This window comes from Pleurodeles waltl, chromosome 9 (assembly GCF_031143425.1).
Source record: "Pleurodeles waltl isolate 20211129_DDA chromosome 9, aPleWal1.hap1.20221129, whole genome shotgun sequence".
In the NCBI taxonomy this organism is placed as follows: domain Eukaryota; kingdom Metazoa; phylum Chordata; class Amphibia; order Caudata; family Salamandridae; genus Pleurodeles; species Pleurodeles waltl.
The window spans coordinates 181,148,723-181,173,016 of record NC_090448.1 but is presented as its reverse complement, the minus strand read 5'-3'; the positions used below and the strand labels follow the sequence as shown (position 1 = coordinate 181,173,016).

Below are 24,294 nucleotides of genomic sequence, written 5' to 3'. Positions count from 1 at the left end.
TCCGCAACCCTCATCATACCCAAAGCAACACTCGTCTTCCAGACTTTGTATCTTATCGTTAGGCACAGGAAATGTGTGATGTTACTTTCTCCCTAACAGAAGTAATTTGCCTTTTATTTGGGTGCACATAGATCCTTAACTAGGAAAGATTACTTTACGCCCCAGCTAGACTTTTGTTTCATTCATGGAACATGTATTAATTCCCAAAGCCTCTCCTTCTGGACAACTTCCACATACCACTTACATTACAATGCAGAGGTAAGAGAAGTTGTAGGTGTTTGTATCTTAGTGCCTGGTGGCTAACAGATGATAATTTCATAGTACAGATAAAAAACAAGGCTTAGAAATGAATCTGAGTTCATTAGAATCCCCATTGGTGCTGTGCACAGCTTTCACTGCCTTTATTATGGGCAAACACATGAGTTGCATTGCAGGAAACAAGAGACATTTGTAGAAGAAAATATTGGAGTTGAATATTCCCCTTATAGATCTTGAGACCCATTTCCTTCCTCTACAGAAACCCGAAACACTTTGATTCTAGCAACAGCTCACTTAGATCCTTCTGAAAGATACTAAAGTGGCATGAGTGGCCTCGCAGAGCTGTATCTACCAGTGAGAAAATAATGCCAGCAAACCTTTTTGCTAGCTAAATAGAACAAGCCAAATATATATTAGAAAAATGTATTGCCCCAGGCAAAGTTAAACTGGTAATGCACAACATACTTTGCTAAATGCTATTGAGACTTATTCTCATAGTCCCACCCATTCGAGGTACATTAAACAAATGTCACTTACAGCCCTATACAGTGCCACTTGCAAGCTGAGAGAGACAAGTCTGATGGGAAGAGTTTGGGCAAGAAACTTCATGATACAGTCTACTGCAGATAGGGAAAACCCCAGGTCCAAATGATGTACTATTACTTACAATTTGGTGTTCGTTTAATCCCTTGGCTTCATCTGAGCACTTTGAGAGGGACAGTCCTTGCTAATAGTTGAGAATGAAAAATGCATGTGAGTTGGTGGAGTGGAACTACTTGCTTGCTCGTCTAGCAAAATGTTTTGGTACATTAGCCTTCGATACACACAATTCGCACCTTGGGTAAGAGTAAATGGAATGCTCTCTGAACCATTCCTTCTTGGCAAAGGCAATCTACATGGTTATCCATTACCATTGGCAGAATGGCTGAGTTGATGCCCCGTTACAGGGATGTGTTCGGTCACTAGCGATAGAGCCTCGTTATATGCAGACTACGTGTTTCAACCTAAAACAGTCTACTATATCATGCTGTTGTGGCCTGAAAATACTGGTTACTTTTGTTAATTTTTTTACACTCAAGAGTAAGTGGTCCAAAGCAGTTTGCCTAACTGATTAGGTTGGTAGCCTCTAAACTGGCTTTGGCCTCTTCATTGAAAAAGTGTGATGGATGAAAAACAATATAGATAGAGAGCGAGAGAGAGGAAAAAAAACTGAGCGGCCAGATACTTTTGGCCCAACTGGTCAATGGATTACAGTCTGACCTACTATTTTAATTCCAGCCTCCTCACTATAATTGTTGGTCCAGGCTGCACTGCCTTTAGTGTTGAGAGCGTGTCAATGGGACAGCTACATCCCTGAACTGTATGTATAGAAGGCACATTCTGGCTGGCCCTCAGTCAGGTACTATGACAGTACAGCAGCAATGACACACACCCCTGGCAGTCATTACATGGAAAAGTATAAGTACAGTGGAGTATGCATTGCAGTTATGAGCTTTGATTTGAGCAGGTGGCAACCTTGCTAAGCTTTAAAAAAAAAAAAAAAAAAAAGAAAACACATCCACACACCCCAACCTCTCTGTCAGGGTTTATTCCACTTGTAAAACTGATCATTGTTCAAATGTGGGCTCACAGCTCTACTGGTCCACAGTAATCAACACTGCAGACTTTTTTCGGCTTTCTGGGTCACTTGGGAGGTGGATTTAGGACCCCGTATCAGACAAAGATTAGAGAGAAGATTTAATGGGCCCTCGAGAGAATCAATTTCAACACAATTATTAATTCAATTTAAGCATCTCTACCACACATACAAAAGCTGTGATATTACCAGAAGGACTCCTCCAATATGTGCATCAGATGTGGGATTTCAGTGGGTGACCACCTACAGGAAAGTGTGGCATTTTGAGAAACTCTATCACTACTGCATAGCTGTTGTCGATCCCTGTTGAAAAGGGTTGGGTGGCCAATTGAACTTACCCCTATAATAGCTCTATTTACCACCCTCTGTGAAGTTTCACACAAATAGACATAATCATGCCTTCCTCCACACATACGGTTTAGCTAAAAAGCACATCATATTAAAATAGTATGACAACAGTCTTCCTGATCTTGAGTGCTGGGCTAAGGGAATGGATCACTGCATGGTCCTAGATATCTTGGTTTTTCAGACTAAGGGGGGCCCACAAAATAACACAAAAAATGAGAAAGGTAAAATTCAGATGTAGGGTTTCCAAAATCGTGTGGGCTCTCCTCCTAGAAATACATCCTCACTGTAACACCATCTTCGTTTGCTCATCCCCTCGCTGATAATAAATGTCAAGGATATGGATGGCATGTATGTACATTGGTTGCAAGAACTGTGATTGAAATTGCCTTTGTGACTAAGTAATATAGAAACGCTGCATGATTTGCACTTCGATGTCCTGACAGATAGTGAATGTTTATCTGAAAATATCAATAAAATTGTTTTAATATATATAATATATATATATGTGTGTGTGCAAATATATATGCATTCATACATAGATATATGTATATATTTAAAAAAGTACCTACTGGCAGTCGCCAGTAGGTAGTTATAGTTAGAACCTAGTTTCCATAGAAAGGCGTTTTTTTGTTTTGCAAATAACTTTGGTGCCATTTAACGAATCCTGACAATTTTTTAAAAATTAGTATGACACTTATTTCAGCTGCTGTCCTGAAACTTTCAAGGTGATTGTTCAAACGGGGACCGAGATAAAGTGGATCCCAGTACGCTTCCCCCCCCTATACAATTTCCTATAGGATTTTTTAACATGACTACTGGCCGGAATTACACCAAACTTGGCTTAAAGGTAGCTTTGGTGTAAATCTGTTCAGTATTTTTTGAGATACTAAAGGAAAAAGAAGTATAGGTATCTAGGGACATGGGTCCTTCACGGATCCAACAGCCCCTGTGCTGATATCTGATTGGCTGCCATCTTTTCAACCGAGTCTAAAAAAAATAAAGTGAAAAAAAGAAAGAGGCAAGGTAGGAATACCCTGAGCCCCAGTGGTGGATTTGCGAATCCAAAATAAAATTTTAAAAAGGCACTGGTTCCTGCACTTTTCTTTTTTTTTTTTTTTTTTTTTGAGCCCCTGGGTGGACCAGTTCCCAGGGGCATTTGTGTGCCCTCCGATAACTATAACTCGCACCCTCTCTGTGCATTGTTAATTACACCATGTATTAAATCACTCATGACATCTTCTATGACATCATTTATAATACCACTTCAACATCTGCAAAAATAAATTTATGAAAAAACTGTGCACGGCGGGGGATGCAAGTTATAGTTACCTTAGGGCACAAATTATAGTTTCCTCAGATAAGTAAAACTAGAACGTTTGAATTTCTATGGTTTTTTGCATGTGAAATCTGAACCTCCCCATAACTTCCCTCTAACCTTTTTAGTTTTGTTTCTTTTTTAGTGAATTTCTAAGTTTTTTTTTTATTTATTTTTTATTCTGTTCCCTAACTATTATGTCCCTGTAACCTTTTTTCCCCAATGATATTTTTATATATATATATATATATATATATATATATATATATATATATATATATATACGTGTGTGTGTATATATATATATATATATATATATATATATGTGTGTTGAGCTGATTAACTCATAGAATATAATCACACAGATATGACTTCCTCGTCAGAAGCTCGTAGGAAGAAGAAAATCAAGCAAACTATTTTTTACCCAGAATGACCCAGGAGAACGACAAGGGACTACCACACCAGGTTCCGCACTGAAATTACAACTCTGCTATGACAAATTAGAGAAATTGATGAGAAGAGAGTTGTCAAAATGGTGGGAAATTGAATCACTACAACAGTACATTGATGTCCAACGGGTTCCCAGGGGTTTAAGGATCTATACAATTCCATCTTATGAAGATCCAGACCCTGACTTATTAGAAGAATGGGCTGAAAATGCAAAAGAGAGCTCTTTGAACATGATGAAGCTTTTAATCAAGTATGCATCCAAAGAAAGGGTCAAAATTGTTGAGGAAATTGATCAGATAACTAAGGAAATCCTGACAATGGTAACACAAGCAAATTTTGAAGAAGTGAAAGCGAACCTTGATAAAAAACGTATTAAATATGAAGAGGATATTACAGCAAAAAAACAGAGAAAATTCTTGAGGGATTTCAAAGATTACCAGTCGGGTAGGATTCTGACTTTTCACCGGAAGTACGACTATATGTACTCAGAGGAGTACAGGAAACCACTGCTTGACCTGAGAAAAGGTGCTATTGGAATTGATTGTGCATGAGTCGGAAGAAAGTGATATCTCTGACAGCAATTTACCAGATATAACAGATGCCTCACATTCTAGTAAGACCATGGGGTCTGACAAAAATATTGATAGAGCCAATTTTTTTAAACAATTTCGGCTACTCAATCAATCAAGGACAGACCAAAAGAAGGACTCGTTTCAAGCACGCGGCAGGGGCCGTGGTTCGAGAGGCAGAGGAAGAGGAACCGCGCAGCGAAAACACGTAGAAGAAAGAGAAGGGCCCATAACAGGAAGAATGACTACAAGGGCACGAACAGTCACATAAAAACTGTAGTTAACTTATCTAAAAGACTCCTGACGACTGAAGAAACCAGTTTATTGGCTCTGGGCTTATCATTCTGTCCAACTAAATGTTTAGATTATGTTCAGACTAGAATTGATCTTTTTCAGTTTGTGAGAAGCTCAAACTGAAAAAATGGTTTCAAACTAAGGTGACAACACCTTCAATGACAGCGGAAAGGGCCCACACTAGTAAACTACTGATTTCAGATATTGATATGTTACATACACTATCCATCTTGGATGGAAACACACAAGCACATGATGATCCCATCAAGAATTTGGGGGTTTTAGGCTTAGACACAGACGTTACGTGCCCCAGCCCCTTTAAACCTAAATCGACCTTTTTACCAACTATACAAAATTATGCTATTGATGTGTTTGAGAGGGATGTATTCATTCAGTTGGAGAAAATCAGGTTCAGTCCAGCAGGTAAAAAACTAGACAATCTGTCTCTGAGTCAACGTACAGCACTGGACACACTATCCAAAGACCCTAACATCGTGATACGTGAATCTGATAAAGGTGGTAATGTAGTAGTCCTGGATAGGACATACTACTTGAAGGAGGGAATGAGACAACTGAACGTAGCAGAATGTTATGTCAAAGCTGAACAATCTGATCTTAAGGGGTCCACTGTAAGATATCATGACATGCTGATAAAATGGAGGGAGGCAGGTTTACTTGAATGGGAAGAATATCATTTCCTTAAGTGCGATCATCCCAAGACTCCTGTCCTATACTTATTACCTAAGATCCATAAGGATTGTGTTAATCCTCCCGGCAGACCCATTGTGTCCGCGATGTCCTCACTATTGGAGAATACCTCACGATATATTGATTACTTCTTACGACCCTTTGTTGAATGTTTGCCTTCATATGTTAAGGATACTACACACTTTTTGAAACTGATGGATGGCCTACACTGGGACAATGATTTCCTATTATTAACTATGGATGTCACCAGTTTGTACACCTGTATCCAGCATGATTTGGGCCTTAAGGCCGTGAGACACTATATGAGAGCCCGTTCCATCTCATATTTGGGACATACAGAAATGATCTGTGATATAGTTTGGTACTGTTTCTCAAACAACTTTTTCTTGTTTGATAATACAATATACAAACAACTACAGGGGACAGCAATGGGTACTTGCTTTGCTCCCAGCTATGCAAATTTATTTATGGGCTGGTGGGAGGAGCAAGTATCCCAAGATTTAAAAGATTTTGAGGACAAAGTGGTACTGTGGTGCTGGTACATTGATGATATCTTTGTAAAATGGAAGGGCGATGAAAAAACAGCTAGGGAATTTGTAATGCTACTGAATCTGAATGATTTTAACATACAGCTGTGCACAGTACAGTAGGACTGCCATCCAATTCTTAGATGTGGAAGTGAGTATTGTTAAAGCTTTCCAATTAAGACAAATTTTGCGGAAAAGCTGCCACATCCTGCACACAGACCCCCATTTAAGGAGTGCAGTGCAGGATCTGCCCTCTATTACATTTCGTAAAGGTAGATCAATACGTGACGATTTAAGTCACAATATGATAATGAGTTCTGACATCATGAAACAGACTGGGGTCCCTATTCAGGGATTTTATTGCTGTCAACAATGCAAAGCCTGTAGATATAGTGTTAACTGTACGGATGTCACGTGGGGTGACGGACAAAATAAACATCGAATTACAGGATTTTTTAATTGTAATACTGAATACTGTGTGTACTGTTTGAGATGTCCTTGTGATAGGATATATGTGGGTAGCACTATCCACAAAGCTAAAAAAAGAGTCCTTGAACATATGAGTGCCATCCGTAACAATGATTACAATTACCCGGTAGCGAGACATTTTCAAGAGGTACATCAAGGAAATGATAAATTATTGAGCTATTTGGTATGCGATCAAGTTAAAAGCAATATACGAGGTGGCAATAGACAAAAAACCCTGCGCATTTTGGAGTCCAAATATATTATCAGGTTTATGACACTCTCGCCTGGAGGGTTGAACTCCAGTGAGGAGATGTGTAGTCATCTGGGTTAGTCATCATTCTTCTGGGTAATAATTTGATTATTATTAATAACATTAATGGTATTTTTAGATATAGATGTACATATTTGTTTTGTTGGTATTAGTATTGATTTTTTCACATGTATGGGTTTCTGTAATTATTTTTGGGGTTTTGGGTTATGAGCACACGAATATATGTAGTGCAGCATATAAGATATAATTAGAATAGGAGTATGACATTCATCCAATACAAGAGATCATAATAACATCATACAAAGATTGAGGGCGTTAGTAAATAAATAATCTAATTGAGATACTTGCTATATAGGCTGAATAACATTAGGAGAAGGTATTAACAAAATGTGAAAGCTATATCATGTATAAAGGATCAGCCCAATATGGCCGCCTTGTTATCCAAGCAAATCAATGCATATGCTGTTTTTGTCTGTTGTTAGTTTTGCTGATTGTAGGTAATTGTAAGCCAGTGTGCCAAGCTCCCCCATCTGTGAACAAGGCTACGGCTGAAACGCGTTGGGAGGAATAATCTGTGAAGAGTAAAAGCTTTAACCACACTGGAAGTGTCCTTACCTTTCTTGTTATTACAAGATTTTGTTGTGTGTATATGTGTGTATATATATATATATATATATATATATATATATATATATATATATATATATATATATATATATAGTGTTTTAATTGTGGGTTTAATTAATCCTTTTTAAATTATTTTTGCCTTTGGAATAATGCCTGGTTAGTGTTTTGGACTCTATCTAATGGATGATAGTTACCATCTGAAACAAAAAGAGCCACTCTTAGCCCACACGAGTGATCAAAAAAAGAAGTGGTTTGCCTCCAGTGGCTTTTGCTGAAAGCCTAGCCATCCAACCTTCAAAGACCTGGAGAACCTGGGAAAGTGAAAAGAATGTTGGTCCCCTCTGTCATACGTAAACAAAACAAACTTCCTGGCGAGGGCACTGCAAATGAGCAAACAGCAACTCATTGTGTCCCTATAAAGCTTTGATGGTGATATTGTTGTCCCCCACTCCCAAATAAATGTGAAAACATGGAGCTGCTTGTTGCATTTGAACAAAAAAAGAACTGCAAACCCTTCTGTTTCCTAGCATCCACGGTGAAGCTGAGCTTGTGGCAATGAGATAGATGCTTTATACAGACTGTTGCTGAATTTGAGTTCTTCTGGGCTCTTTACATTATTTTCCTAAGGAACTGTGAGTGAAGAAAAATATGTTGTGTGATGAATCCCAAAGATGTAGGATTGCAATTGTTTGTTATATTAATAAGCTTTCTTTCCCCTAACATTATCAGTGAGGAATATTTTTGAGACCTAAGCATATTGTGACATTTCCAGTTCCGCTAAAGCTAGTGTCATTATTCCTACTTGTTAATCTCAATTTGTCAAGACATGTTAACATTAAGGCAGAACCACTTACAATTAGCATGGCCTCAACCTAACAGCCCGCAAATAAAACAACCTAAAAATACCTTTAACCTCACCTAAACTTCCTACCTAAATAAACATATGCATGGCACCTGTATACCAAACAGCCAGGAAGCAAGGATGTGCTAGAATGCAATTCAGACAATTTACAGTGAATAAAGTGGCAGGTAAGGACTTATCTGTAGATGGCTTGCTGCTCTGTAAACTTACCTTCAGCTTATATCAGAATTGTCAGTATTGTCATTTCAGAACACAGTTGAGATATTGATGTGGATGTTTTCCAATCCTTTGGGTGCATTGAGGGAAGACCTGCGTGGTCTTTTCTCTCTTGTGCCTTTTCACCTTCAGCCTGATGTCCTGACTCCTGGTGTGGAGGTTAGTTTCTTGTCCAATTATGTTGGGGTACCATTTCTAATAACCTTGCAGGTGGTGCAGCTGGTCTTAAAGATGGTACAGGCCTGGTTGGGAAGCCAGTGTAGCACCTCAAGCATTGTGTTGTTGCTGAATATTTTCAAGCCTTCCATGAGCTGTGCGGTAGTGAGTAGAATGTTTTATGAGTGTCAAGGTGGTGGCTGAGAGGCTAATGAACAGTATGTTAATAGCATCAAGATTGGGGTTGGGGGGGCATAATGTACACTGTTCTAAAATCAACTTTTAGAAAGAGTTCCCCTTGCTCCAAAAGGGAGAGATTGCACCATGTCTTAGTTTTTCTGGCAATATGTCCCACTGAATAGTTCTGTTTGGAGGAGGAATCCGAGTGAATTTGCATTGCCTATCATCTGGGTATAAGCTGTCAAGGTTCATGTCAGGCTTGATTCTGTTATCATTTGGAGCTGTTGTTGAATGAGAGAGCATCAGTCTTCATTGGTTGTAGCTTTAGGTTGCTATTTGACATCAGGATTATCATGGCTCGTGTTTTGAATCGTTGAACGAACCCTCCCAATCCTATTCTACCGCCAGTTTTCAGGAGCAGATGGTGCCCATTATCTGCTCTCTGCTTGTTGGAAGTAGTTTATATCTTTGTAAATCTCATTAAATAGGTAAATAAAAGATTTTAAAGCACCCTTAGACAATCTCATTAACCTCCAGGATCAAGGTCAGGTAATTTTTCGAAAGTGCACCACGTGATGTTTTGATAATTTCCTCTTGAAGCTGTTCACTGTTGTATAGATTACCTTTTCCCTTGTTCGTCCGCTTAATGCAACAGTTCCACATCGCTAATGGTACAATGAATGGTCCTCTCCTTCGGCTCGCTTCCTTGACTTGTATTGTACATTCTGTTCTCCCAAAGGCAAGTACGTAATTCACATAATATTTTGCATATTCTAAGCACTAGAAAAGTTTTACTGGGTTATAGTTATCTTTTTACCCCGTTTTTGAATAAATTAAAAGAAAAGGGAGTTAAAAATGTTTTTATAACTTTATTGTGATCCAAGACTTGAACAACCAAAACTTGCAGTAGAAATATTGTTACTAAAGCTTAGTCTAACCTGCAGTATTGCCCATGTAACATTGGAATAGTTTGTAACTTGGTCAGCACGTGATTACGAACCCAAGCAAATATATAACACAGCTAGTGCAGAAAGCAATTTGGTACTGGATGACTCCATTGGGGAATGCACGTGATTCAAAGGATAATTGCTGCCTCGTTTTTAGTCCTTTTGTACAAATAAGTCTAAATCAGATACTCTTATAGTCATCCCTAGTACTTTATAATCATTGCGACCACATGTCATTTATGTGTTGTCGATAAACATATACATTTTCCTTTTTCTTACATAGCACTCACATTGCAAGAATCAACATCTACTAAACTGTGGGTAACAAAAGATATGTACAAATCCAATAGATTTGTTTTCCTAAGATACGCAGAGTAACATAGAAATACTAATAGAAGTAGGTAAATGAAACTACATTAAAAATAAAAAAACATTTAACGGTCACACGTATGGAAACCAATTATATTTTAAGCATATCTAAATCAATTGGATCCTTGGCAGGGCAGGTGAGTGGGATTACAATTTTCCAGATGCACTATTATTAGCCTATTGTTTTAAATTATAAAAATCTGCAAATTTTTTTTTTGGTAAAAAATACATGGGGACAAGGTTGACGAAGTAGATTTATACTACATGTGTATAGTTTGTTTTTCTTACATTAAAGCTTATGTAAGGGTGCATTCCCTTGGTTGGTAATTCATCACACTGCTTAAAAGGTTTAATGAAAAATTGTGTTGGATGTAATGTAGATGGCTTAATACAGTGGTATTTAATATAAAATCCATACATAATTTATTCTTGCAATTTCAATAACTTTGAATTTGCATTCCTGTCTCTTTTATATTTTATGAACAGTTAGTTATTAAAATAAAATATTGTCAGTCTGCATCGCAGATTTCTGAAACGCATATTTGAGTATTATCCATTCTAGACCTTTCACTGTCTAAATTGCTGTGCCGTTTTAAAGCTTTTCAAAAGATAATGAGCTTTATGTGTAATTATGATTAACTTATTTGTCATGGCAGATATGTTTCCCGTTATTGTTCAAGCAAGGGAACTAACCCAAACTGAACATTCCAATATTCTAAATATACTGTTACATTGTTATCATAAGTCTGGCAGTCGCGGCTCGCTCCTATTTAAAAGGGCGGGTGGGCACGGGGCATGGCAAAGAGGGGTAGGGAGCAGGACATTTAATAATAAGAAATTTAAAAAAAGTAATAAAGAAAAAAACTTACCTCCTCTGTTGCTGCCACTCCTCTGTCCCTTGTCACTGGTGCTGCAGACAGAGGCTCCCAGCCTGCCCTACGCCAATCCTGACGCTACAAAGAGCGGTGTCAGGATTGGTTGGTAGTACCCAGCCAGGCCACTCCCAGGCAGACTGGGAGCCTGTACAGGCTCCCTCCAGCCCGGCTACTGTGTTGCCGGGCTGAGTAGCTGAGCTAGAGAGAGCCTACACTGCATGTGTGTTTGGCCGTCCTGAGAAGGCCGGCCAAACATACATGCGCTCTAAGGGGAGTGCTCTCTGCACTCCCTTTCGAGGCTGTCATACCCTAAGCCACGCACCTTTCACCACAAAGGAATAATAAACCTAGTTTATAGTTCCTTCGTGGTAAAAGCGTTGCAGCTTCTGCTGCTGGCGAGGTGGTGACGCTCCTGCGCCCCTATGGAGGAGCTGACCCTGCTGGCGCTAAGTTATTTTCTTTACGCCAACAGTGTTCAGTCAGTTTGCATTAGAAAGAGCAAGAGAGGTACTAGAACCCTGCCCTAAAGCATCTTCTATCAAGGGATCAATATTGCAAGGCTATGGAAGATTTGTAATGCTTTGCATATAAACACTAAGGGTACCACTGGTACACGTGGAGAATACTGTGTAACCTTGGCAGTCTTTAATCGTGACCAAGACCAGTTGATCCTGGATGATAGCAAGAAAATGAAAGCCGACATATCAACCAAGCAAGTAAAACAGTCAAATAGCAGTAGCCCCACAGAGAGAATAATCAAGGTTATTATGCCTAGAATTTTAAGCAGGGCAATCAAAGACTGTAAACATTTCCAGATAAGCAACAACCGAAGTGAACTGGTACCTAAAAAGAGACCAGCCAATGCATCAAAATCCAATGCTCAAGGGAGAAAAGCAGTAGCAATGCTATGTTTAGAATTGGTGTGCCTCTCTTTTGACTGTAAAGCATCATTTACCTGAATTTAAGGGCCTTAACAGTGGTCACATGATGCATGCGTCGGCACATTATAAAACAATATGTGTTAGTTACCTACCTTCAAGCAAGCCATTCTTTACTGGTGCTTTCTCAAGAATGTCCCTGTGATAAGACAACTCTCATGCGTTTCTTGGGCTGTATTCAATCAGGAAATGAACATACTAAGTTTACTCTTTCCTGCCAGTCAATCTGTTGTACCTTTTTCCAGTGTATGCAGTAAATAATTTCAACTGACCCCGCAACTCCCAACCTGGTCAATGGAAGTCTGAAGTTCTTAAGTATCTGAATTTTACAACCCTGCTACGTTCTTTGCCAAACATTCTGCAGCGTGCACAAATTTCACATATTGACCAGTGTCAGACATTAAGACTTAGAACACAGAAATATTGCCAGTTTGGCTTCTTTCTGTTCCAAGCAGTGGGGAATATTACTTCTTAATTCTATACAAGCCGGCCTCTCTAAGTGTGAACAAAAACAATAAAGATTAGTGTCTAACAGATTCTCAAATCTTCTTCTAGTGTAAGTACAATACCTCTGTTGATGTTGGACCTGGCCCTTTATGCAGTGTCACCCCCAAACATGTTGATGTTTCTTACCACTTTTTGCTGCGTTTTGTTTGTTGGCCTTAGGACTTTGTGCACCTTACCACTGCTAACCAATGCTAAAGTAATTGTACTCACTCTCCTAATCATAGTTTGATAGGCTTACATCTGATTGGCAAATGTAATGTACTTATAGGTCCCTTGTAGAGTGGTTTACCATATACCCAGGGCCTGTAAATTAAATGCAACCAGTCCGGTGGGCATGAAGTACGTACTATGCCACCCACTTCAGTAGCACCTTAAAATGCAAAGTGCCATATCGACTTGGCAATAAAAAACCCTTGCCATGCCTTTAACGCCCATTTTATTACATATAAGTAACCTCTAGATCAGTGACATGTAATAGGTTGTACAGGTACTTTTGAGTTGTATATGTCCTGGTAGTGAAAAACTCCAAAATTCATTTTTCACTACTGTGATGCCTACCCCTCCCATTGGAAAACGTTGGGGAGTCCTTATCACATTCAATCAGCTGTAATTTCCAATTGGGAGGAGGTATTAATGTCATTTTAGGAGTCTTTTGAATGGAGATGAGAAAGTCAGGTTTGTGATTACAATTTTGAAAATACCACTTCTAGAAATTCAGCTTTTTTCTGCTCGAAGCACTTTTTGTCTGTAGCCTTCCTTGGGTCACATGACTGTATGTATCTGACAGTTGTGAATTCCACCCAGTCAGTCACATAATAGAGGGATTAGGTGTGCCTGGATGGTCCATCTGTTGGCAAGATGAGGGACAGAGCTGAGCACAGCTGAATAGTGAGCGCTCTGCCTTCACACAAAGGACCTATCACCTCCACATTGGCATTGCAGCCCGCTTGGAGCCAGTGTAGAAGAGTAAGGAAATTCTATGGACATCAGACCCACCGTCTTGAAGCTTTTCCAACTCCAGAACGAGGGCACCATGGTATAAAAGTAGGTCCGCAACAGCCTAGTCAGCACTTACCTTCAGATTTAAGATAATTCTGGAAAAAATAATGTTCTGAGAAGGTAAATTCAGTGGGGCAAAACTGCAGGAGGGTCAAGGAGGGAGGTTAGTCATCAGAAGATAGCCTTGGGTTGAAGCCATAGTCAAGATTTCTACATTCAGACTTAGTCTCTGAAATGGAAGTAAAACATCTCCAGCAGGACGAGACAGAGGGTTGTATCTGAAGACAATTGCACAAGGCCAGTTAAAATTTCTTCTTTCTCTTGGCTGCTCTCAATGATTTTTCTTGTAGGTGCAAGCTGAATTCTGGGCAGAGTAAACTATCCAGCTCATTGAAGTGTAGTCACTGGCAACCTGTCTTGCCATTGTTGGCTGCCTCCACACTTCACCTGGGCAACTGAGGCCAGAAAGAAGTACTACAAGCCGTCAAACATCAAAGATCCAAAGCCTCCAAGGATGCACTCGTCCCACAAGTATCCTGAAGCCCATGGTGTCCAGGCCCTGGCTGAAAAGTGATAATCAATTATTACAGCCAGGTAAACATAGGATAGGTTTTATATAAACTTTGGGAAATTGTGCGAAGAGAAACACTAAGAAGAAGAAAGTGTGTGAAAGATTTTCTAGTTTTCAGGTGAAATGCAACATTTTAAAATATCTTGGCCCTGTATCTCAAGTCACTTAAATAACGTTAAAATGTTTTAGACATCACTTGTGTATTCTAGATAAACTTGAAGTGATGAACAAAGGGCATAAGTTGTATTGATCATTGGGTGCATAGTGCAGTAACACAAATGAAGTGAATATTGAGGAACCTCAGCGGCATATTTGTCTGCTCAATTATTACAGGATTATCTTCATAGAGAAATAAAATGGGGATCTAAGTGTATCCTTTCATAGAAACTGGTCAGCCTCATTCATATGTATTACTAATTTCCTGTTTCTTCTTGAGAGACTCCCATACCTAATGTTTTTCTTTGATATGCGTTCTTCGCTGTTCACAGTTGCCCATAAAGTATTTTAGTAGTAAGTACTTAACTCAGAGCATTTATTCCACGTTTTAGGATAGAGGCTACTTTACTTTGCTTTTGGGAAACTATACCTAATATTTACAGGGTCTAATTTTTTATGGGTAAAAGTGTATTCCTTCTTGTCTACGTGATTTTGGCCCTTTAAAATCAAGTTCCATCGTGCAGGTTGTTAAACACTGCCATGGTTACAATTGAGAGGGGTTTTACAAGCTGGACATGTACTAAGGTAATAGCCACCAAAGTATTTTGCATGGGTCTACTGTTTAGTCTACTGTTAGGTTTTAGGGACACATACATTTGTCAACTTTGTCCCTAAAATACAATCCTGTTTCACCTTTCTGTCAATGGAAATGTACGCCTTTTTAAAATATTTCTCGAACAGGCAAAACAAATGTTTTTAAGGTTGGAGTTTGAAAGTACCACGTACAAAATGTTTTCATGTGATCACCCCCAAAATACATTTTGTAGTACGGGATATTCCTTGCATAAAACCAGAATGATAAACCAGTTTTGCAAAAAATAAATCCCGTCTTTCGCTGTATGTGTAAATTATCTGCAAATAGCACTTGAATTCAAGAATTCTAGCCTTAGCGTTGGATCACCTTACTTTCAGTTGGCTGGATACATTTACTCATATAAATGGAGTAGCTAAGTTATTCCATAGCATTTTGAAACTGGCTACTGTGACTCCTTCATGCACAAACATACCTCTATAGAACTTGTGTGCAGATAATTTTTACGCTTGGTCGTCTAAGAGTAGATACCGAGCAGACTCTAAAACCTTTGCCGGAAAGCAGAGTGATGGGGAAAAGCATATCTTCCTAGATAACAGATCATAAAATAATGAATGTTCAAAGTGGCTCAAGGCCCGTAAAGACTGGTGCAGCCCTTCTGCTTCAACATTTGCTTTTTTTTTCCTATTTCTCTTTGTTTAATTTACAACATTCTACCCTAATTGGTTGGAGTCTTCTAACAGCCCTTCTGCTTTGGGCTATATCAGTCATCTGTGGCCCAGACCTATTATTCTCGGTTCAGAGCCTTTAACAACCAGTATTGCTCATGGCAGCGGCTATAAGGCTATATTAATTTTAGTTCAGAGTCTTTAATACCTGCCTTTGCTCTTGACAGCGGCCTGTAAGGCTATATTATTAACTCTTCAGTCATAGCCATATATTTACAACTGATTTTCTCATTCCGCATACCTAGTGAGTCTCTCAAATGATGACTTGCTTCCTTTACCTTGATAAGCATTCCATTAGACCTTAATGACAGTGTTATTGTAGACATTGCAACCTTTTCCACACCCTACATGTTGGACAGTCCGGATCACCCTGGTTGTGCTTTTCTCCCTCATAGCTTCCTTACACATCCTTAGGAAAACTTTAGTCATCCTTACGAGTAGCATTATTGATTGTGAGTTAAACACGGATGTGTTTGATTCCTCCCCAGCCATACACGCCCTATGAAACTTTCAATCATCCAGCACCTCGTTGGTGTACTGGCAGACCTCCCACATGAATGTATCTGTTTTCCCTCCAGCATACTAGCTACTATTAGTGATGAATGCAAAACTATATATTTCTCAAGGTGCTCAGAGAGAAAAACACCAGACATGTAAGATCTACAATTACATTCTGTGCTTGGCCTGTGCTAATTGGGACAATTTGTGAGGATCTGAGAGCTGGACATATAGGTGGTCATGCCTAGTTTGTTTGAGAATACTATCCTGAACAGACTAACTGATAGGAAACTGATGTACATTCAAACGTTTACATACTCAGATATTTTAGGGGTTGTCATGCCTTCTTGCTGCTGATTTGTAGGTCACAGTGCAACTCTTCAGCCTTCCCTTATATTGAGAAATATTACATTGGTAAAACTGAATGCATATTTATATTATTTGGGATCTTCTAGGAGTAATTAAACTAGACAGTGTTTTGTAAATGTAATGTGTTTACCTGCCGTCCCTACTGAAAATGTTAGTATAGGGTTTAAGATCCAGACATTATTTAAGGACTAACTATACTTTGTTTTTACAAAGTACATTAATGCTAATAGCACTAATAAACATCCCACTTACTCTTTCATTTTCAACCTTCTAAAGAAAGCACAGATGCTTACCAGAGCTTCACCGTACTGAACGGAAGAGCATCCATTATCATGACAGGAGTAAGCAGAAAAATTCAACACCTGTGTTCATTTACAATGTGTATTGAGGGAAATGATGCTGAGTGCATAATGTAGAGAATGCCTGACAATTATTGGTGCATATTTATTGCCAGGAACATAATTTCTAAGATTCCATTGCACCCAATTATTGTGGACTATGCCGGCCTGCTGAATAAGTGCACCCAACACATTTACTTTATTGGAAGAAATATATTTTGAACAGATATAGTTAGATAATTGGACACATTGTGTACATTGCTGTGAAAGGATGTCTTTATGAAAAATAAATCAATCACCTTCGTTATTAATTCGCATATTCCACAAATTACTTTTTTGTCCACTCTTGTTTCTCAGGCTGTGTTTTGAAAATATCCATTGTTTGATTACGTTTATTGTAAGCAACTGTCTAGCGGTGCCACCACCAACGCCCAAAGCTTTGCACTAGATTGTAACAAATGGCACAAAAAACTGCCTATTGGAAGGGGAGATGGCACTGCCCAAGCAGCAAAATCGCACATAAAATGTAGTAATTTCTCATGTGGTGGTTGTAGGATTCATCGTTCAATGGCTCCTTAGTTTTCCTCCCAAATGAGACCTGTTTGTGGACTTGTCTTTGTATGTTATGCAAGTTTATGTCAAACAGGTTATTTGGGAGTCTTAATCTTAATTAATCTAAATGTTAATGTCTGGTTTGTTTATTTTTTCACTGTGAAACGGGCCCCTATGCCACCTTCCTTATTAATAGTAAAGTGGAGGAGTTGAATAGGGAAACTGGATTAGTGTAATTGAAGGAAGTGGAACAGATCTCAAAATTTATAGGAATCAAGATGGACAACCCTTTCACTTCTGTATGCAAGAATTCAGTTTGGATGTTCTACACATGTTGAACTGTGATGTTTAAAGCCCATTTCTAAAGTGGGCTTGGGTAACATTTGCCAAATCTGGATCTCCAAAGTACTGGATATGCATGTTGGATTCCATTGTGAACAACAGTGAGGCCTTTAAAGCCTATTTTTCAGCCTTGAGCAGTCGTTGTAACCACAGAGGATGTGTTTCCAGCTCTCTACCCTGTGTTACTTCTCCTGCCACACACCTGCTCCGTTTCAATGTTGCTCTCTCTCTCTCTCTTGTGTGCTTCTCCCTCACCCCTAGTATTGTTTTCCCTTATTTGCTTATTATCTCCTCCCCACACACCCACCTTCCCACCCTCCACTCCCAGCAGCTACCCCGACATTGTTCTCTGTACCGCAGTGGTCTTTTTTTGTATTCATTTATTTCAAAGGTCACGACATCCAAATTGCTGCTGGCGCTTCGACCTTATAAAAAGTGCTTTTGCTCTATTCCAGTTTTATTTTTTTGTTGTGATCCATCTTGCGTCAGTAAATAAAAATAGACTGTCACCTTCAACCGTTTGAATGTGCTGATGTGTGGTGATGCACTCATACAGGTCATCACGCATGCATGCACCTACAAAATATTCTGCAGCGTCATCATCTTTTTTTATATTTTTCTTTTTTTCTTACTTTTGCCCACTTCTACCTTTGACAACTAAACAGAAATATTATGTTAATTATACACACTTTTCATATGCGTGCATGTTTCTCAATTAAAGAACTCTCCTTTAATGTTGGAAGTGATACAAAAATGCGTCTCATTATCTTCCAATGCATATTGCACACGGATTTTGTTGGGGCAATGAGTAATTTTACAAGGCTTTGCGTCAGGCCCATAAGTGTTGCAGCTGTAAAATAGAAACAAAATAAACAGTACTCAGATTTTATAGCACCAGGGTAAAGCATCCTAATATGTGCATCCTCGTAAAATGTGCCAAGGTGGAGCTAAAGATAACGCCATGAACCTTGTGGATTTCTGTTCAAGTATTAACTGTTTGCCATCAGTAAACATTGTTCCTGTCACCGCGGGGACATGGAGAAGGTCAAGCTGCAGGTGTCAAATATTCCTGACAAACACCTCTACGCTGCGTCCCTGTGCTTTTCTATTGACTTTACTAGCGGTTCTGATTTTTGACCCGCTGGGATGTCTGCTCTCTACTGTTTTGTGATCTGCTGAGAGCTGTTGCCACTCCGTGTCCCGCCACTCGTCTAGAAGCTTGAGGCGCAAAAATAGGCGCAGCATCCCAGTACACTTCAAAATCATTAACATTTTAGGTGGTTTGAAAGTTTACATAGAAGCACTCTTAAGTAAATTGGGTGCAGCATCTAGTCCCGTTAGTGCTCAAATCGGGATGTTCGCTTGCGGGATAATTGCGCACTAGGCATATTTGACCCACTATTTGTACCAAGGACGAGGGAGTACAAATCATGTAGGCAAATAGCCCAAAAACCTGAGCCACAAATGTGCAACAGGTGTGTTGTCCCCAATGCAGAGATACGAATGTCGAAAATAAGAACAAATTGTGCATCCCCGTTCAGAGGTGTAATGCAAGCCCCCCCGCGCAGTGTGTCCCACACCCTTCGAGCGGCGCTCATTGAGCCATAGCGCTATGAATTTCTTTGAGATACGCGAGTCTAAGGGGCCTCTCACCACACTTAGCAGGACGGTCTTAAATTGCATTATTCTACTGCCCAGGCAAACACAGTACCCATGCCACGCAATTGTTCATTATTAGTGGGACTTAACAAATCTTCGTGCTTTTGCATTATTTTCTAAATATTTATTTTAGCGCGCTGATATAAGAAACATGCATTTCCAAATTATAATTTATTTATATTATATTTTAAAGCATTTAAAATTATATTTTCAGCAAAGTCGTTTTTGAAGGCTAATGTAGGCTTTACTTGTTTATTAATGGCCTTTAACCCCGACAAACAGCTCTGATTGGATGGTGTTTTCTTCTGCAGAGAAGGAAACCTTTCTGGACCCCTTCGTGCTGCGAGATCTGTTGCCGGCCTCTCTGGGGAGTTATTACCGCTATACCGGCTCCCTGACAACCCCTCCATGCAGCCAGATTGTGGAATGGATTGTGTTTAACAGACCGGTTCCCATTTCTTACCAGCAGGTAGGTGGAAGCTGTGTTTAACTGCCGCCCTGCTGTTGACGCGCTGCTGCAAAGCCCGTCCATTTTATGTGTTGCACGGTTCTGTTGTTGACAAGAAAGGGATGTGTGGGTGATTTTATTTTATGCGTTTTTAGAATAAGAGCTGTCAAGGCTTGAGGCGATAATGAAACCTGAAGTTTGCTTCCCTCTTAGGGAATTACCCAGCACTGGCTTATTAAGGCGAAATTAAGTTGCCTTAAATTGGGGTCTGGATCTCAGGTAGAATCTTAATTTGATCAAGTAGCATCTTCGTATTTATATTTCTTTTTTTTTTCAAGTTTTCCTCCCCTTTAATGAGGTTTGCTTTGAGGATCTATACCAGTGGATACACATGAATGTTTGTGACATCAAATTGAATGTAGCAGTAATCCTGACTTTAGTGGAATAGGATTTGTTTTTATTTTGATGGAAAATGTGTTCACCAAGAAGGCCATTCAGTCTTTGCCTTCCTGGAAGTTCTTCCATGCTCTTCCTCAAGGTAGGTACCCACACCCGAAGCCAACAATAATCAGGAAGACCAATTCATATGAGAGACTACATGCACTTGCCTTTTAGTGTCACTGTGTAGTGGTGAAACATGAACAAACACAGTGCTGCCACACGTTATACCACGTAGATTCCATTCTAAATGGATAGAGTAGAGACACTTTGTGATATATTAGCTGCATTAAGGACCTCTTGGTTAAAGTAATGCTTCAACATGTTTTCGAGCCATAAATTGTTGGAAATTCTTTGTTTTGACCACATCATTGAGCCAAGGGGCTTGATTAACTCTGCTAAATAATGAACCAGTGTGACCAACTCCTGAAAATATTAGCGTAAATCTGATGTATGTGAGGAGTATTTTTTGTGTGAATTGGGACCAATGTCTATAGAGATGTGCCTGTGCACATATTGCCCTATGTCCTTGTTTACCTCTAATATCTTATAGTAGTGGTACATCACTGTCTTCTTCACATCAGAACCAGTGTCACTTGTTCTCTTTTTCTATTCATTAATTTACCCACATTTTTAATCAAAAGTATTTGGGGGGAAAAAATGGAAGGGAACCTTAATGTAATCACCCTGTTAACAGTAGCAACATTCAACTTATTAGTGAGCTCCAAAGTGTCATTGAAAACATCCTGAACAGTTCAAAATACCTTTAATATGTGTACGATTCCCATGCTCGCAGTCCCTCAAGGGCTAAAACGTACAACAATCCCATCCTACCCAGATGAGGTAGTCGTCCAGGGCAACATGCCAACCTCTTTATCACATGCACCAGCAATGAAACACCAGTCTGGTGGCATGGGGAATTTTTCCAGCATACTCTCACAACAAAGGAAATGCAGTGGTTCCAGCACACTGATTTCTAGTTGGATTGTTGATTCAGCCCAGCGCAAAATACTTTCCTTTACTCCTGAGGGTCTGAAGGAGGCATTAGCGGATCGACTCCTATTTGGTTTAAGTCTTATGATGTGGAATGATGTTCAGTAAAGAATTCACAGTTTTGAGGACTATGAAAATTAACAATGGTACGAGAAAAACATTTTATAATTATTTGTTGTGAGATGACTAGTTGGTGCTATCCTGTTTTACTTTAAACATGCACTTCTTAAACCCTGGAAGTAAGGCGCAGCTGCAACGAATTGGGTGGGGCGTTGCTCAGTAGTGTCCTCCTCTCCTGAGATAAAACTGGGGTAAACTAATATCATAATAAATAACACAGGTAAACACAATGGTAATTCAGCTTTATCAGTTATTCTTGTATTTTTGTTCTGAGCAGTTCAAATACAATTGATTGCGTACTACTTACCTACATTTTACTAGAGCTGCGTTTGTTGTAGTCACAGTAAAAGTATTGAATATACTTCGGTTTCTGTCATGCTATAAATTATATCTTCAGTAGACTGAATGCTAGGTGACATCTTTTTTTTATTTAAATATATTCTGGGCATGGCATATTTTAAAATGCATGTCCTTTCCTATTAAAATGGCCCTGTAAAATCTTTTTACTAGTTTTTTTTTTTTTTTACTGATGTTTAACAATGCATTTGAAGAGTCCCCTTACTTAGAAATTGTATTACTTTTGGGAAATGAACGGCTTGAGATTTATCACTGTAGGTGCCAGTGACACATTATAATTGCAAAAATTTGCAGTGGCTCTGCGAGAATCCTGTAAGGCCATCATTGTGGTGATAGTTCCAGGTCATGTTACAAATGGCAAAAGAAAAAGTTTGTTCAGCTAATTCTAATAGTTCTATAATATGTAACCGCTTTTGGTTTGAAGGGTGATTAAGCAAAATAGTGAAGAACATGAAAGATTGTTATATTATTCCATCATCGTTATGTTTCTTAATTACGCTTTGTGACATGCAAGGGCATGGAAGCCCTCAGGTACCCTGTAATGCTAGGTACTGTTATTGGCCTAAGGCATGACATTACCTTCTAGAATGTAAAGCCTGGAGTATTCCATTATGCCTCTAATGAAGTCGTTATTTAATAATTGACTGTAACTGCTCAGCCATTAGAAAATATTACTTTTCAACAGAAATCTATTCATCATTGTAAAGACAAAATTAATTTTATTCCTGAAGTATATGGTGTTCAAAACCACTGGGGAAAACTTCCTCAATCAGTTTGTAATTTGTTGAAATAAAATATTATAAAATGATTAAAGTGGTTGTAAATGAAATAAGCTCTTTCAGTTGAAATTCACTAACTTCCCTATCCCACCAATTAAAAAGTGGTTAATCTTCAGGTGAAACTATGAAGTTGATCTTTTTTTAATTAGTCCCTTGTTTAAATTGGTTAATTTGATATACCTGTCACGAATTAGATCCTGTTGATGCACTTCTGTCTTTTCTTAACTACAAACCATTGTAAGGTAAGCCCTGTTTACATCGGTTTGAAGCTCTGTAGCCTGTATATGTGCATTCTCTTGTGCGTGCCCAAATTGTCCAGTCTTGCTCTGCACTTACAAACTTCAGAAAAGAAGCAGTGTCTCTAATACCTTCCTATAGCTGTTTTTTCATGGGTCCATAATAATTCCACATAGGAATTAAATCTCACTATTGACCCTAGAGTGCTTTGCTGGTCTTGTCCCACTCTGCACAACACAAACCTTGTGTTGTCTGAATTGGATTGTCACCAGCAACACAGATAAGGCCGTTTCACCAGCCTATACTGATTTGTTGCCATTTGGATGAAATACTGTATCAATGATAAATACTGTAATACCTTTCGATATACCAAGATGAACTATATACATCCAGCCCAGGTTCCTCAAGTTTTACAGTAAAAGTGTACACTAAAGGACGTTCTCCATTATCTATTCGTAATCGCTGTTTTTGTTCAAAGCAAAAGAGATGAGCCAGAGAACTGGGATGAAAGGTGTCTGCCATAGCCCATTGTGACTGCCATAATCCCTTTGTATTTGTGTTTGATTATTCAGACTCAAGCACAGCCTACCATCAAAGATTTGCAACAAAGGAACAAAGTGTCTGTAACATGTGATAGTAATTGTAAGCAAGAAACCAGTAGAATGGGTGAGCCTGTAGTTCATGCACATCTAGCTCAACTCTTGTCTCGACATATTTTTCCTTTTCCTTTCTATTTCTCTGCTGGCTTGGATTTACCTAGGTTTTCTGCACGTAGGTGTGAATTACTCCTTGGCTTGCTCCTTACTTTACCTGAGCGAATCAAATTTACACCTAGCAGAAATCTTGGATTCCTCAGATCTTTTTATTAAGCATTTCATAGGTAATTGGGTATACGACTTCATGCTTTTCTTCTGCACCAGTTCCTTCAAATTTAAACTGCAGAAAATTGCCTGGGGCACACAGGATTTGTAACAGGGAAGTTGTGTGTAAAGCTGATGTTTAAAGCTGCATACTAAATCCAGACATTCTTATCAATTCCAACTTCGAATGCTTGGAATGGAGCAGTAAAATTACCTGGAGTACAATTCCAATTTGAGGAAACTGACTTACCGTGGGCCCTTTTCATTTCCACTGACCCCACCATTGAAGGTCTTGGGGTCCAGTCAGACACTTGGATTAGAGAGCTAATGGCCATTTACCTGTTGGCATGCAAGGCATGGCTGTAAGTTTCATGACCTATATTCTGCATTTGGAACAATTAGATCAGATCTCTTCTAATCCATTTGTACAAGTCACAGGCCTCTTGTATATTGCAAGACTACTTTTGTTTTAGCACTTGTGTACCTCTGAAAACTCTAGCACAAGACAGTGTTTACACTTTGCGATTAAACTGATGATCCATGGGACAAAAAAAAAAACATATTTTAATTGTCAATTTACCAAAGATGTGCCAAACAGTGAATAGATGGGTACATTTCCTCATTAACGTATCTGAGATTTGGTTTCATCACTGTCTCATTCTTCTCATTCTCAAGTCATCCTTATTTAGAAGCAACTTTGCTGGCAACCTAATAATATACTATATATTTTCTCTTTA

General features: G+C 39.0%; 1 protein-coding gene across 4 annotated transcripts in view; it reads left to right on the top strand.

The window, feature by feature from the left end:
• Nucleotides 1–24,294, top strand: part of PTPRG (protein tyrosine phosphatase receptor type G) — a 1,030,330-nt gene that overhangs the window by 601,722 nt on the left and 404,314 nt on the right. For all 4 annotated transcript variants that reach the window (XM_069206538.1, XM_069206537.1, XM_069206540.1 and 1 more), the window contains exon 7: nucleotides 19,637–19,794. In XM_069206538.1, the coding sequence (XP_069062639.1) occupies nucleotides 19,637–19,794 (158 nt within the window). The remainder of the gene's footprint in view (nucleotides 1–19,636; nucleotides 19,795–24,294) is intronic.